The sequence below is a fragment of the Ogataea polymorpha genome (assembly GCF_001664045.1).
Source record: "Ogataea polymorpha strain NCYC 495 leu1.1 chromosome Unknown OGAPOscaffold_2, whole genome shotgun sequence".
Taxonomy (NCBI): Eukaryota; Fungi; Ascomycota; class Pichiomycetes; order Pichiales; family Pichiaceae; genus Ogataea; species Ogataea polymorpha.
In genome coordinates, this window is record NW_017264699.1 from 826527 (window position 1) to 837181 (window position 10655).

Here is a 10655-nt window from a genome sequence, read left to right on the forward strand (position 1 = left end):
CGTCACGTGTGCAGAAACTGAAAATAATCCGCCCGCCCCAGGGAGCCCTTTCTGGTGCACGGGTGTGTGCGTGGTCTCGTAGCGTAAATTCCTCAGGCTGTGTAATGTTTATATTTATGGACAAGAACACAGTTACGCTCAAAGTCGGCCTTGTGGGCGACGCACAGGTAGGAAAGACCTCGCTGATGGTCAAGTACGTGGAAAACTGTTTTGACGAGGTGTATACACAAACTCTAGGCGTCAATTATATGGAACGTTCCATCAATATCAAGACGACAGAGATCACATTTTCCATTTGGGATCTGGGCGGAGAGGCAGAGTTCACAAACATGCTGCCCCTGGTGGCCAGTGACGCTGTGGCGGTGCTGTTCATGTTCGACCTAACCCGCAAGTCTACCCTGAGCTCCGTCAAGGACTGGTACCGGCAAACAAGAGGATTCAACAGAACGGCCATACCGTTCTTGGTGGGCACGAAATACGATCTGTTTGTGGACCTGAGCGACGCGGACCAGGAGGAGATCACGAGACATGCACAGAAGTTTGCGCGGGCTATGAACGCTCCTCTAATTTTTTGCTCTACTAGTGCCTCGATCAATATTCAGAAGATATTCAAGATTGTGATTAGTAAAGCATTCGATCTGAAACTGAAAATCCCCGAGATTCAAAACGTGGGCGAGCCGATTCTGATCTACAACGAGCGTAGCGACAGAGCCGACCGCAGAGTGTCATCGAGAGAGGAGGTGAGGGGACACTAGTCACATAGTGGCTATCAGGTCGGCCATCAAAGCGTCTTTTTTTAGACACCCGACTATTTCGTCCTCATTGACGTTGAGGCGCACCAGCCGCAATCGCTCTGCGCGCAGTTGTTGCTGTGCAATGACACCGCTCTCGTCCAGTTCGCGCACAATGTACCCCAGCCCGTCCACTCGCAGCCTTGACTTTTCGTGGCCATACAACACCTCCAGCATCTCGAGCTGTTCGTGGCTTAGCTGCCGCTTCAGCTCGGAAAACAGCACCATGCCGAACTGGTTGTTCATCTCGTCAATGATCTCGCCCAAAGGAAGCTCGGCAGACCCAGTCCGTTTGCGACGCAGAAGAAATGCCACCAAAACCATTTTTGCGGCAAAAGAGAGCGAGTTCAGATAGTTGGCCAAGGGGGTCGATGTGGCTTCGTTCACAGCCTTCATCACGTGCACGATGCCCACGGTGAACCGTCCGTGGAGCGCGTCGCGCTCCTGTTGCGGTTTGCTCAGAAACTCCATCTCTGCAATTTCCAAGGCTCGCACGCAGAAAACAAGCGACCTGCGCGCGTCTCCGCTCACACTGGCCACTTTTCGGGACGCAAACTCAATTGCGTCCTTAGAAATCACCAGCTTGTTCTCATTGGCCCGCTCGATCTTCTCGAGACGATGCTTGATGATCTCACTGAGCTGTGCGTACGTGTATCCGGGAAATTGGATTCTGGTGAGCCCGAGACGCGAGGAAATCTTGTTGGTGAGCAGTCTTTCGGGAAGATCCATGGTGTTGGCCACAGCAACCACTATCAGCTTCGAGTTCTCGTAAGTGGGCCAGTTGAAAAAATTGTACATCACCGTCTGGTTCTTGGTCACCATCTGATCCATCTCGTCCAACAGAACAACCAACGGCAGCCGTGTCTCGTCCCTGGTCTCGAAATGTCTTTCCAGCAGGTCGAGCGCCGCGCCGGCCTTGACGTTCTCGCCAGATATTTTGTGGTACAGAGCCTCGTACGCTGCGGGCGGAGACATGAGCTTCAGACCGTTTATTTCCAAATAGTTGAACATTTTCTTATTGTTGTCATTGGCAAGGTTCACAAACAACTGTTTGATCACCTCTCGTATCGTGGCCGTCTTTCCCACGCCGGGCGTGCCACTCACGTAGATACAGCGGCCCTGCTGGCTCAAGATCGCGTCCACAAGACTGCCGTACAACTGCGAGGACTCCTGGTCCCTGCACGGAAGCGTTTGCAGCTTGGCCGACGGCAACAGCTTCTCCTTGGCCTTTCTGAACGTCTTGACGACTTTCCCGTCCGTGTCGACCACTTCCTGTAGATCGTCGTCGTCTATAACCAGCTCGTTGTCGTCCTCGAAGAATTTCTGCCGGATCACGGTCGGAAGAACAGGCACGCTGTTATTGGCCTTGCGTGCACTTCGTGGCGTCGACTTTGAAGGAGAGCTGGATTTCGCCGGTTTCTGGGCTGTTCTGGGCTTTCTTTTCCGCTCTCTGCGCTTTGGCTTGTCCTCCAGCGGACTCTCGTATGCCGAATCAAGATCTTCCAGGTCGATTTCCTCGCTATCGGACAGAACCACGAGCTGAGGACTAGCCGCCTTGTGCGTCTGCTGCTGCGTTGGCGTGTCGATGCGCTTTTTCTTGCGCGGCGACTCCTGGCGAGGTGGAATAGCCAGCTCCCTCACACGCTCGTACACATACTCCGTGCCTCGGCTGACGTAATCGTCCCAATCGACCGGGTCTGAGAAATACGAGTCTCTGTCGCTAAACCTTTGGCAGCGGAACGTCGAGCCGCTATTCGAGCTGTCCAGGCTCACGGCAACAAACTGCGATGCCGATAGCACTGTGCACTGCCCGACAATGTCGTCAAGCCGAATTTTCTCCACAATGGGTGTCAGAAACACGTCGTTTTCGAGCCGACTGTCTTCCGGCAGAACGTCGTCGCTTGCCTCTGACCGCCGCATGAACCACAGCACCCGCACGTCCAGAAACGTGTCTGTGCCAAAACCAATGTCTCTGATCAGCGCCACGTCGGGAGGCCCCGAACCGCTCGAGACAAGGACCGTGTCTCCTTTCTTGAGTTCGAGCCGATCGGCGTCACGCGTGAGACGGATCTGGCTCACGTTCGCGGCAGCCGACCGTCGCGAGCGTCGCGGCGTGCCTTTTTCAGGCTCTTCGAGCTCAAATCTCCAGCCCTGCAGCGACTTCTGGGACATGGAAGAAATTAAATAGATTTACTTTGCACAGCCCGGAGAGATTTGAGCTGGGTCAGAGGAGTTGCCCGCTTCTTCAAAACAGCGGGCATGCCAGGTTCCGCGGGCGCCATTTGGCAGTCTACCAGAGCCCTGGGGCAATTTCACACTACACCGCCGGCGTCTTTCTAGGTTTACGTTCGTCGCTCGTGTGTTATATTCTATCATCTATTTGCAATGCATCCTCCCAAAATTTTCTCCCTTTTCTTTCGCGCTTATTGCTAATCCTATGCTCTCTAACCAGACCCCCCGATTCCCAGACACGTTCTCGGGCAGCAAGTCGTTCAAGCCGATCTTCTTCACAGACCCGAACGAGGAGGCGGCGCAACGGTCGCCGATGGACGAACCAGCCGCCGCGGTGGAAAACCCGTTCAAGGACGAGCGCTCAGCACGGCCGTCCAAAATGTCGGTGTCGCCATTCAACAGCTCGTCGGGACTCACCGACGCCAACAGCTCGGACCAGTTCATGAGCACGGCGAAAACAAACGACTATTCAACAACAACAACAACAACAACGTCGTACGCCCACAAAACAAAACCTTTGATAGCACCCACAAAAGGATACTACCGCACGTTTGTGGTGCTCTCTTTTTTGGCGCTGCTCATGTTCGTTCCACCGCTGCTGATCGGCGGCGTATCCATCTCGTGTGGCGCAGACAGTGTGTACTGCCTGCCCAAAATCGAGTTCCAGTTCATCGATGACTCGCGGGCGAGCCCGCTAAACACCATCAGAGAAAGCATCAAGGTGATCACGTATTTCGCCATGGACTTGGGAACAGACTCGCCCGCCGTCGACTTTACCGACAAGGACATCAAGGAGATAGACACCTTCTCAGTGGACAATATCTTCAAAATCAACTATTTTGGATACTGCAAGGACAACTATCTCACCAACGGGAGAACATGCACGAGTTTCCGTGGCGGCCTGGATCTTCCGTCTGTGCTGGTTAAAGACGCCGGAATGAGTCTGAGCATCATTTCTAGCCAGGGTCAGCCGCAAGACGTGGGCGACTCGCTTGTGACCGGGTTTCACGCCATCTTGGAGAGTCTCGGAGATGACAACGAGATCGCGTACGAGGCGCTGCTGGTCAAGCACCTGGGCCAGATCCTGCCGTTTGTCATTTTGTGCAGCTTTGGCTGCTGCTGCGCGGCTCTGGCGTATGCGGTGGTGCTTGTGAGTCTGCTGAGGTCGAAAAGCAGGTTCTACAAGATGCAGAAGCGCGTCTCATTCATCCTCGGAGCCCTCAACGCCCTGAATTTCGCGTCGCTCGTGCTCAACATGGGAGACCTGATCGTGGAATACGTGTACGTGATGAAGTTGAACGAGCTCACCAACGACAACGAGCTCGCTGCAGTAGACTTTGGAATGGGGCTCTATGTCCAAATGGGGTGTGTGGCACTGCAGTGCGCCATCAGCCTGGGAATGACTGTTTTGGTGCTGGCCAAGCCGTGGATAAAAAGAGTTATTTGAGTTATAAATGGAAGACACTCTTCTCTGGTTGTTCGGTCACTCTGTAATTAAAGGAGCTGATGCACTCGCACTCAAAGGTGTGGTTCAGCTGCTCGTCAGCAATCAAGTACAAGGACACGCCAAACCACGGCGAATACAGCGGTCTAGCGGGCCTGTCGACTGGTACGAGGTCTGCTGTCTCACCGAGTCGGTTGCGACCAGACTCGTCAAACCGCACTCTCACGCGCGCCAGAATGCTGTAAATGTTTTGCGGATGGCCTGTGGGGATCAAATGGGCATCATAACTGAGCAATTGATGCTGCGAGGCGGGCAATGTTGCCCATGTCTGCTGGAACAGTTGCTTTGAGCCGTACGGGGTGCCATTGACGATGACCCTGGACGGCGTCTGGAGCTGAGGAAGGACCGACGCAGCGTACGCGTCGGGCGGCTGATTTGGCAGAAGCGGCTGATCCAGCGACTTCAGCAGAGTCTTGAGGAAACTCTCCAGCTTGGCTGTTGGATCGGACATCGGGATGGCTTTCGATTTTTTTTTATTTTATATTTTCTGTGAAAAAAAAACATAACCGGGGCCAAGGGTGTGTTTTCCGCGTGCAAGGATGTGCGGGCAAACCCAGATTTCCGTAGTTGGGGAGTGGCTGTTTGCGGATGCTGGTTTTTCTTGATTGGGTGGCATGCATATGCGGTTCCCAATTAGGACACCTGTTTCCCGTTTAGAACGCAAAACAATAGGCTTCTGCCGTAATTTGCCAGTTTGCTATTATTCTGCACCATGATCTCTTTAGATCAATGAAATTATCTGGTAGTTGGAAAAGGGGGCAGATCAGATCACAACTATTCTTCCCTAAATTTAGGAAAAACAGAAAACTAGCCCCACGAAAATCAGCGATCCCCTAACAATATATATCTCTGTGACACGCGAAGGATTGTGCTCAACCGACTGTCTCTCGTTCCTTCACTCAATTCTCCAAACTGTCACTCGTTATGTCCACTCTCGCTGCCGAACTCAACCACTCAAGGTCACATTCCGACTCTACCAACACTAAGTCCAGTTCCTACTACCAGATGTCCAGGCCCCGGTCTGAGGAGTGCACTTTGATCCACGATTCCCAGCTCAAGCGGTCGTTTGCTGAGATGTCCGACTCGTTCACGCTGGTTTCCGATTCGACGTCGAGTCCGTCTGCGAAACGGTCCAGAACAGCCCCATCGTCCCCGGTCCCGGAGACTCCAAAACTCAACTTTGCCGACCTGCCTCTCACTCCTCCCTCCAACAGCGTGGTGCTGTCCTCGCTGTCGATCTCCACGCCGATTTCGGCGTCCCAACATACCCTTGCACAATCGCCAGCGACTCCCCCGGCCTCGGCGTCGAGTTCGCCGCGCCAGCTGCCTCTGCCGCTAAGACCGTCAACCAAGCTGCGCTCATTTGAGTCCGAATCCTGCTTCTATTTCCCAGATACCTGCTACTCGTTCAACCTGTTGGGATCTGCCGCACCAGAAAGCAACGTGCGCGGGTGTCTGCTCGAACAGCAGAACGAGGAATGGAGAGACTTCTACTCCAACAAGTGCAAGCACGAAAACACAGAACTGTTCAAAAAATACCGGGAATACTGCACCTCGATGCGGCTGAAACCTTCAAAAACCGCTTCCAAAGTGTCCAAGCCGCCTCGCGCAAGGAAGCCTGCCAAGATTGCCGCATTCGTTGAGTCCCAGTACCAGAAATACAACGGACTCGTCGATTACCCGTACTCTAATAATTACACCTACCAGACAACTGGATACCTCAAGGACGTGCAGATGCTCACGTCGTCGGCCAAGTTGTACGCACAGGGCCCCAAGCAGAGCTACGTGGCGGAGTCCACCGATAACTTCAAGCTGCCACCTATGCCTTCGTCCATGTTGATGTCGTCCCAGCACGACCACCGCGACTACGCGCGCGTCGGCATCTCCAAATTTATCCACACCTCGCTCGACACCCCCGCCTCGCCCCAGACCCACCTCCGCACCACGGCCAACGTCCCCGACGAGGCCACGCACGCGCCGGCCGCCGCACAGTACGCCGGTGGCGTACGCAAGTGCATCTCGTGCCACTCGGCCCAGTCGCCTTGTTGGAGACCGTCCTGGTCCTCGTCCGAGGGCCAGCTGTGCAACTCCTGCGGCCTGCGCTACAAAAAGACCCGGGCAAGATGTCTCAACTCGCACTGTCTGCGCATCCCTGCCAAGGGCGAGTGGACCCTCATGAAGAATAAGGGCAAGGTGCTTGTCAACGACCACTATGCGTACCGCTGCCTCCATTGCGACGGCGAGGTTGAGGTTGACGAATAGACGGTGGATAATACGTGTACAGTAATGTAATGTAATGCAAGTCATAGGAAAATGTGGCCCTGGTTGGCTGGCCGAGGCGTTCATTACAGTTCGCCAGAGGCTCTCGGTAAGTTGGTGAGCAACCGATTTGGAACCAATTTTTAGATATTACGTAATTTGCCGCGGTGTGCAATCTCAATGCAAGCGTGGCCAGGAAGTGTTTCTTGGTGTCCCGATAGCGTGTCAGCCGTAAGAGATGCAGACAAGCGGGCTTGAACATCAAATCCGCCGATGCTTGGTGTCCCAGACACAGTGGTCGTTCTACACCCCTTCCAGCAGCCCGCCTTGGTATCAGTGAAAATTTTTCCCAAATATTCTTTCTCAGTTATTCTTAATTCCTCACGAGAGCTGCCGCATAACGTCCGCTAATTCTATTGTGCCTTATATTCCATAAGGTAGCTGTCCCTCGAGGGTGTATGTTTGTCCGTCAGATCTCCCAAAAGAACTGGTTTCATCGTTTGTTAGCGAAAAGTTACTCGATGGCTCCGTCGGTGCTTGTCCAGCCGGCCACTTTGTCGAATGCCGGTTTGAAAAATGCGTGGGGCAGTGTCTCTGACTTTCCTTCCCACGCAGAGTCACTCCTGGGTGCCACCCTGCTCTCTAAAGTCCAGAGCATCGACCACAACACCTGTGAACCAGACGAGCTCGATCCGTTCTTTGTGTGCGACCTGGGCGAGCTGAAACGGCTTGTCGGACTCTGGCGCACAGAAATGCCCCGTGTCGAGCCTTTCTACGCGGTGAAGTGCAACAACGACGAAAAGCTTCTGCGCACGCTGCTCCAGATGGGACTCGGCTTTGACTGTGCTTCCAAGACCGAGATCCAGCAGATGCTGTCCTTGGGTGCAGATCCGACCAAAATCATTTACGCCAACCCGTGCAAGGCAGTTCCCCACTTACGTTATGCACGGCAAAACGGCGTCAACCTCACCACTGTCGACAGTGTTGACGAGGTGCGCAAGATAGCTGCTCACCACCCTGACTGCGGACTGCTTATTCGCATCCACACGGACGATGCCGACGCCACGTGCCCGTTGTCTATTAAGTTTGGCGCATCGTTGCAGGAGGCGCGGGTTTTGGTTCAGGAGTGCGCCAGACTAAAGCTCAATCTCAAGGGTGTCGCATTTCATGTCGGTTCAGGTTGCAAAAATTTCAACACTATCGAGACGGCCGTCAGGGACTCGCGGATGGTCTTTGACTACGCCGCGTCGCTGGGCTACAGCTTGAAGATGCTCGACATTGGAGGCGGGTTTTCGAAACCCACGTTCCACGCGTCTGCGGCCGTTTTCCGGTCTGCGCTGGACACCCACTTTGCGGCAGAGGAGTTCCCAGATCTTTACATCTTCTCCGAACTGGGCCGCTTTTTGGCCGCTTCGTGCTTCACGCTCGCTGTAAACGTCACGTCCAAGCGCTCCGACGCCTTCCAAGAAAGAATCTACGTGAACGACGGTGTTTACGGCAACCTCAACTGTATTCTGTTTGACCATCAGGAGGTTGAGCCGAAAGTACTCACCTCGCATGGCCGCTTTGTGTTCCACTCGAACTATAATCATCCAGAGAAGGAGTTGGCTGCAGCAGCCAACCCATTCAAACAGTACTCTCTGTGGGGTCCGACATGCGACGGACTGGACTGTATTAGTCCAAACTGTAAGCTCTCGCAGGAGGTCGTTGCTGGCGATTGGTTGTATTTCAAGGATACTGGCGCCTACACGTCTGCTGCAGCCACCAACTTCAACGGATTCGGTACAAATAGTGAGTGTCTATATATTGACAGCTACCAATAAAGTTATCTAATATTATCCGTTTTGGTTTTATCTAGCTTATCTAATTTTTAATATATTATTTAATTTAATTTTGTCTTATCAAATTATGCCGAAAAGTTAGTAGTATATACCACCATGCTAACAACCAGGAGTTTTGTGTTGCTACGGAATTGACATTGATGCGGTTGCTGGGTGGCTCGGTTCGTACGGGGGCCAGGACTCCGCCAGCGATATCTCGCGAGGCTTGTTTGCAGGGCATGTGGGGATTCCGCGAATGCTGAAGATGCTCGACAAGTACGGTATCAAGGCCACGTGGTTCATTCCAGGCCACTCGCTTGAGACTTTCCCAGAGGAGTGCGCCATGATCAGGGACGCAGGTCACGAGATTGGTCTTCACGGCTACTCGCACGAAAACCCCAGTGACATGACCTTGCAGCAGCAGAAAGACGTCCTTGACAAAACTTTCAAATTGCTCACCGAGTTCTGCGGAAAGCCGCCCAAAGGTTCCGTTGCTCCCTGGTGGGAAACTAGCCAGGAGGGCGTGGAAATGCTGCTGGACTACGGCATAGAGTACGACCACTCCATGTCGCACCACGACTGCCAGTGCTATTGGTTCCGGACGGGCGACTCGTGGACAAAAATTGACTATTCGAAAACAGCCCACGAGTGGATGAAACCTTTGAAACGCGGAAAGGAGACTGGTCTCGTGGAAATTCCCGGAAACTGGTACATTGACGACCTGCCGCCCATGATGTTCATCAAAAACAGCGCCGATGGGTACGGTTGGGCCAATCCGCGCGACATCGAGGACATCTGGCGCGACCACTTTGATTACTTCTATCGCGAATACGACGAGTTTGTTTTTCCAATCACGTGCCACCCAGACGTTTCTGGCCGCCCCCACGTATTAATGATGCACGAAAGATTGATCGAGCACATCAACAAGCACGAGGGAGTCGAGTGGCTGACCATGGACGAGGTCAATAAGGATTTTCGAGCCAAAAATAGCCCTCCTCAGGGCGCAAAACTGCCGGTTTCTCAAAAGACTATCTAATTTTTGTTTTCACCCCATTTGTGGTGTCCTCTTCCTCACGTGCGCGTTTCCCACTCATGATCCCCAGCTCAACGTACATGCTGCTCTTGGCTGTATCCAGAGGAAGCAGTTGGTCGTTCAGCTCGTCGTCTGCCTCGCCCTGGTCGTTCAAGTGGACCTCCACATCTGCGGGCTCTTCGTGCAGTTCCTCGGAGTCAAAGTTATGATAAGTGGATGTAGCTGCAATGCGTTCATTTATTGCCCGTAGGGCTGTTTGTAGATGCTGTTCTATAGTGAAGCCAGAGAAAGCACTAAACAAAGGATACTTGCTTGCATCTTCTTCTGGCCATAATTCGCACTCTATAGGAGCCTGCCCCAGATCCGAACCCTCTATTATGTTTAGATAGATTCGGGATCCTCGTAGACCAACGAGTGTGATGGCCTCGTACGGTATTTCGAATATCAGGTCCGCAGCGGGGATATAGCAAAGCAAACACTCGTTTAGCACAAAAAGCCACATATCCAGCACAGTGGAGGGGGGATTTGTCCCAGTCAGTGTACACTCATGGCGATCGAGCGACCTTAAATTTGAAAACGGAAGTTTGACCCTGTTGGTGTCTGTGTCAAAATTGACGTACAATTGGGCCCTCCAATTTTCATGGCCGTAGAAGAGGACGGCATCGTCACCCAAACAGTCCTGTGGCATAGTGAGCTGGTAGTTCTGGAACAAGTGGGTGTTTTCCACTGTCGGAAGATGCGATACAGGGCGAATAAAGCACATAGGAAAAATAATTTTGAAAATTGATTATTTGTTCGGCTCAACGTGGGGGCAGAGCGACCCATCTAGAAGCGATTTGGAAGCCGCCATAGTGGCCGATTTGAATGCCCATTTCTCCTCCCGTTGTCATTCACCAATAGTTGTCGGATGCGAGCCGACGCAGACAGCGCCCGGTCATCTCACTCGTATCTCCTGTGATTGAACATCTGAAACTTCGATGCATTATTGTGTGGAGTAAAAATGGCGTTTGAGATAT

General features: G+C 53.0%; 8 protein-coding genes across 8 annotated transcripts; 5 read left to right on the forward strand and 3 right to left on the reverse strand.

Annotated features, from left to right (window-relative positions):
• Positions 1-116: 116 nt before the first annotated feature.
• Positions 117-755, forward strand: OGAPODRAFT_47065 (uncharacterized protein; the record flags this gene model as incomplete). Its single annotated transcript, XM_018355538.1, has 1 exon — positions 117-755. One exon carries the CDS (start codon positions 117-119, stop codon positions 753-755), a length of 639 nt encoding a protein of 212 aa, XP_018212350.1.
• OGAPODRAFT_15769 (uncharacterized protein) lies at positions 199-2972 on the reverse strand. The gene has a single exon (XM_018353950.1). It carries the CDS (start codon positions 2961-2963, stop codon positions 756-758), a length of 2208 nt encoding a protein of 735 aa, XP_018212351.1. The 5' UTR covers positions 2964-2972; the 3' UTR covers positions 199-755.
• Positions 2973-3162: 190 nt separating this feature from the next.
• Positions 3163-4987, reverse strand: OGAPODRAFT_92810 (uncharacterized protein). The gene has a single exon (XM_018357227.1). It carries the CDS (start codon positions 4976-4978, stop codon positions 4472-4474), a length of 507 nt encoding a protein of 168 aa, XP_018212353.1. The 5' UTR covers positions 4979-4987; the 3' UTR covers positions 3163-4471.
• OGAPODRAFT_15770 (uncharacterized protein) lies at positions 3163-4987 on the forward strand. Its single transcript, XM_018353951.1, has one exon. It carries the CDS (start codon positions 3229-3231, stop codon positions 4468-4470), a length of 1242 nt encoding a protein of 413 aa, XP_018212352.1. The 5' UTR covers positions 3163-3228; the 3' UTR covers positions 4471-4987.
• A 416-nt stretch (positions 4988-5403) lies between these two features.
• Positions 5404-6792, forward strand: OGAPODRAFT_15771 (uncharacterized protein; the record flags this gene model as incomplete). Its single annotated transcript, XM_018353952.1, has 1 exon — positions 5404-6792. A coding segment is annotated over exon 1 (1255 nt), but the record flags the coding sequence as incomplete, so codon positions are not given.
• A 399-nt stretch (positions 6793-7191) lies between these two features.
• OGAPODRAFT_15772 (uncharacterized protein) lies at positions 7192-8610 on the forward strand (the record flags this gene model as incomplete). The annotated part of the gene is made up of 1 exon (XM_018353953.1): positions 7192-8610. The coding sequence occupies exon 1, from the start codon at positions 7308-7310 to the stop codon at positions 8607-8609; it is 1302 nt and encodes a 433-aa protein (XP_018212355.1). The 5' UTR covers positions 7192-7307.
• An 87-nt stretch (positions 8611-8697) lies between these two features.
• Positions 8698-10375, forward strand: OGAPODRAFT_15773 (uncharacterized protein). Its single transcript, XM_018353954.1, has one exon. The coding sequence runs from the start codon at positions 8872-8874 to the stop codon at positions 9640-9642; it is 771 nt and encodes a 256-aa protein (XP_018212357.1). The 5' UTR covers positions 8698-8871; the 3' UTR covers positions 9643-10375.
• On the reverse strand, positions 8698-10402 carry OGAPODRAFT_92813 (uncharacterized protein; the record flags this gene model as incomplete). Its single annotated transcript, XM_018357228.1, has 1 exon — positions 8698-10402. One exon carries the CDS (start codon positions 10400-10402, stop codon positions 9635-9637), a length of 768 nt encoding a protein of 255 aa, XP_018212356.1. The 3' UTR covers positions 8698-9634.
• Between the last annotated feature and the right edge of the window lie 253 nt (positions 10403-10655).

Excerpts from the sequence above, each read along its gene's own strand:
- OGAPODRAFT_15769 (XM_018353950.1), bottom strand. The coding sequence starts at position 2,963 with ATGTCCCAGAAGTCGCTGCAGGGCTGGAGATTTGAGCTCGAAGAGCCT.
- OGAPODRAFT_15770 (XM_018353951.1), top strand. The coding sequence starts at position 3,229 with ATGCTCTCTAACCAGACCCCCCGATTCCCAGACACGTTCTCGGGCAGC.
- OGAPODRAFT_92810 (XM_018357227.1), bottom strand. The coding sequence starts at position 4,978 with ATGTCCGATCCAACAGCCAAGCTGGAGAGTTTCCTCAAGACTCTGCTG.
- OGAPODRAFT_15773 (XM_018353954.1), top strand. The coding sequence starts at position 8,872 with ATGCTCGACAAGTACGGTATCAAGGCCACGTGGTTCATTCCAGGCCAC.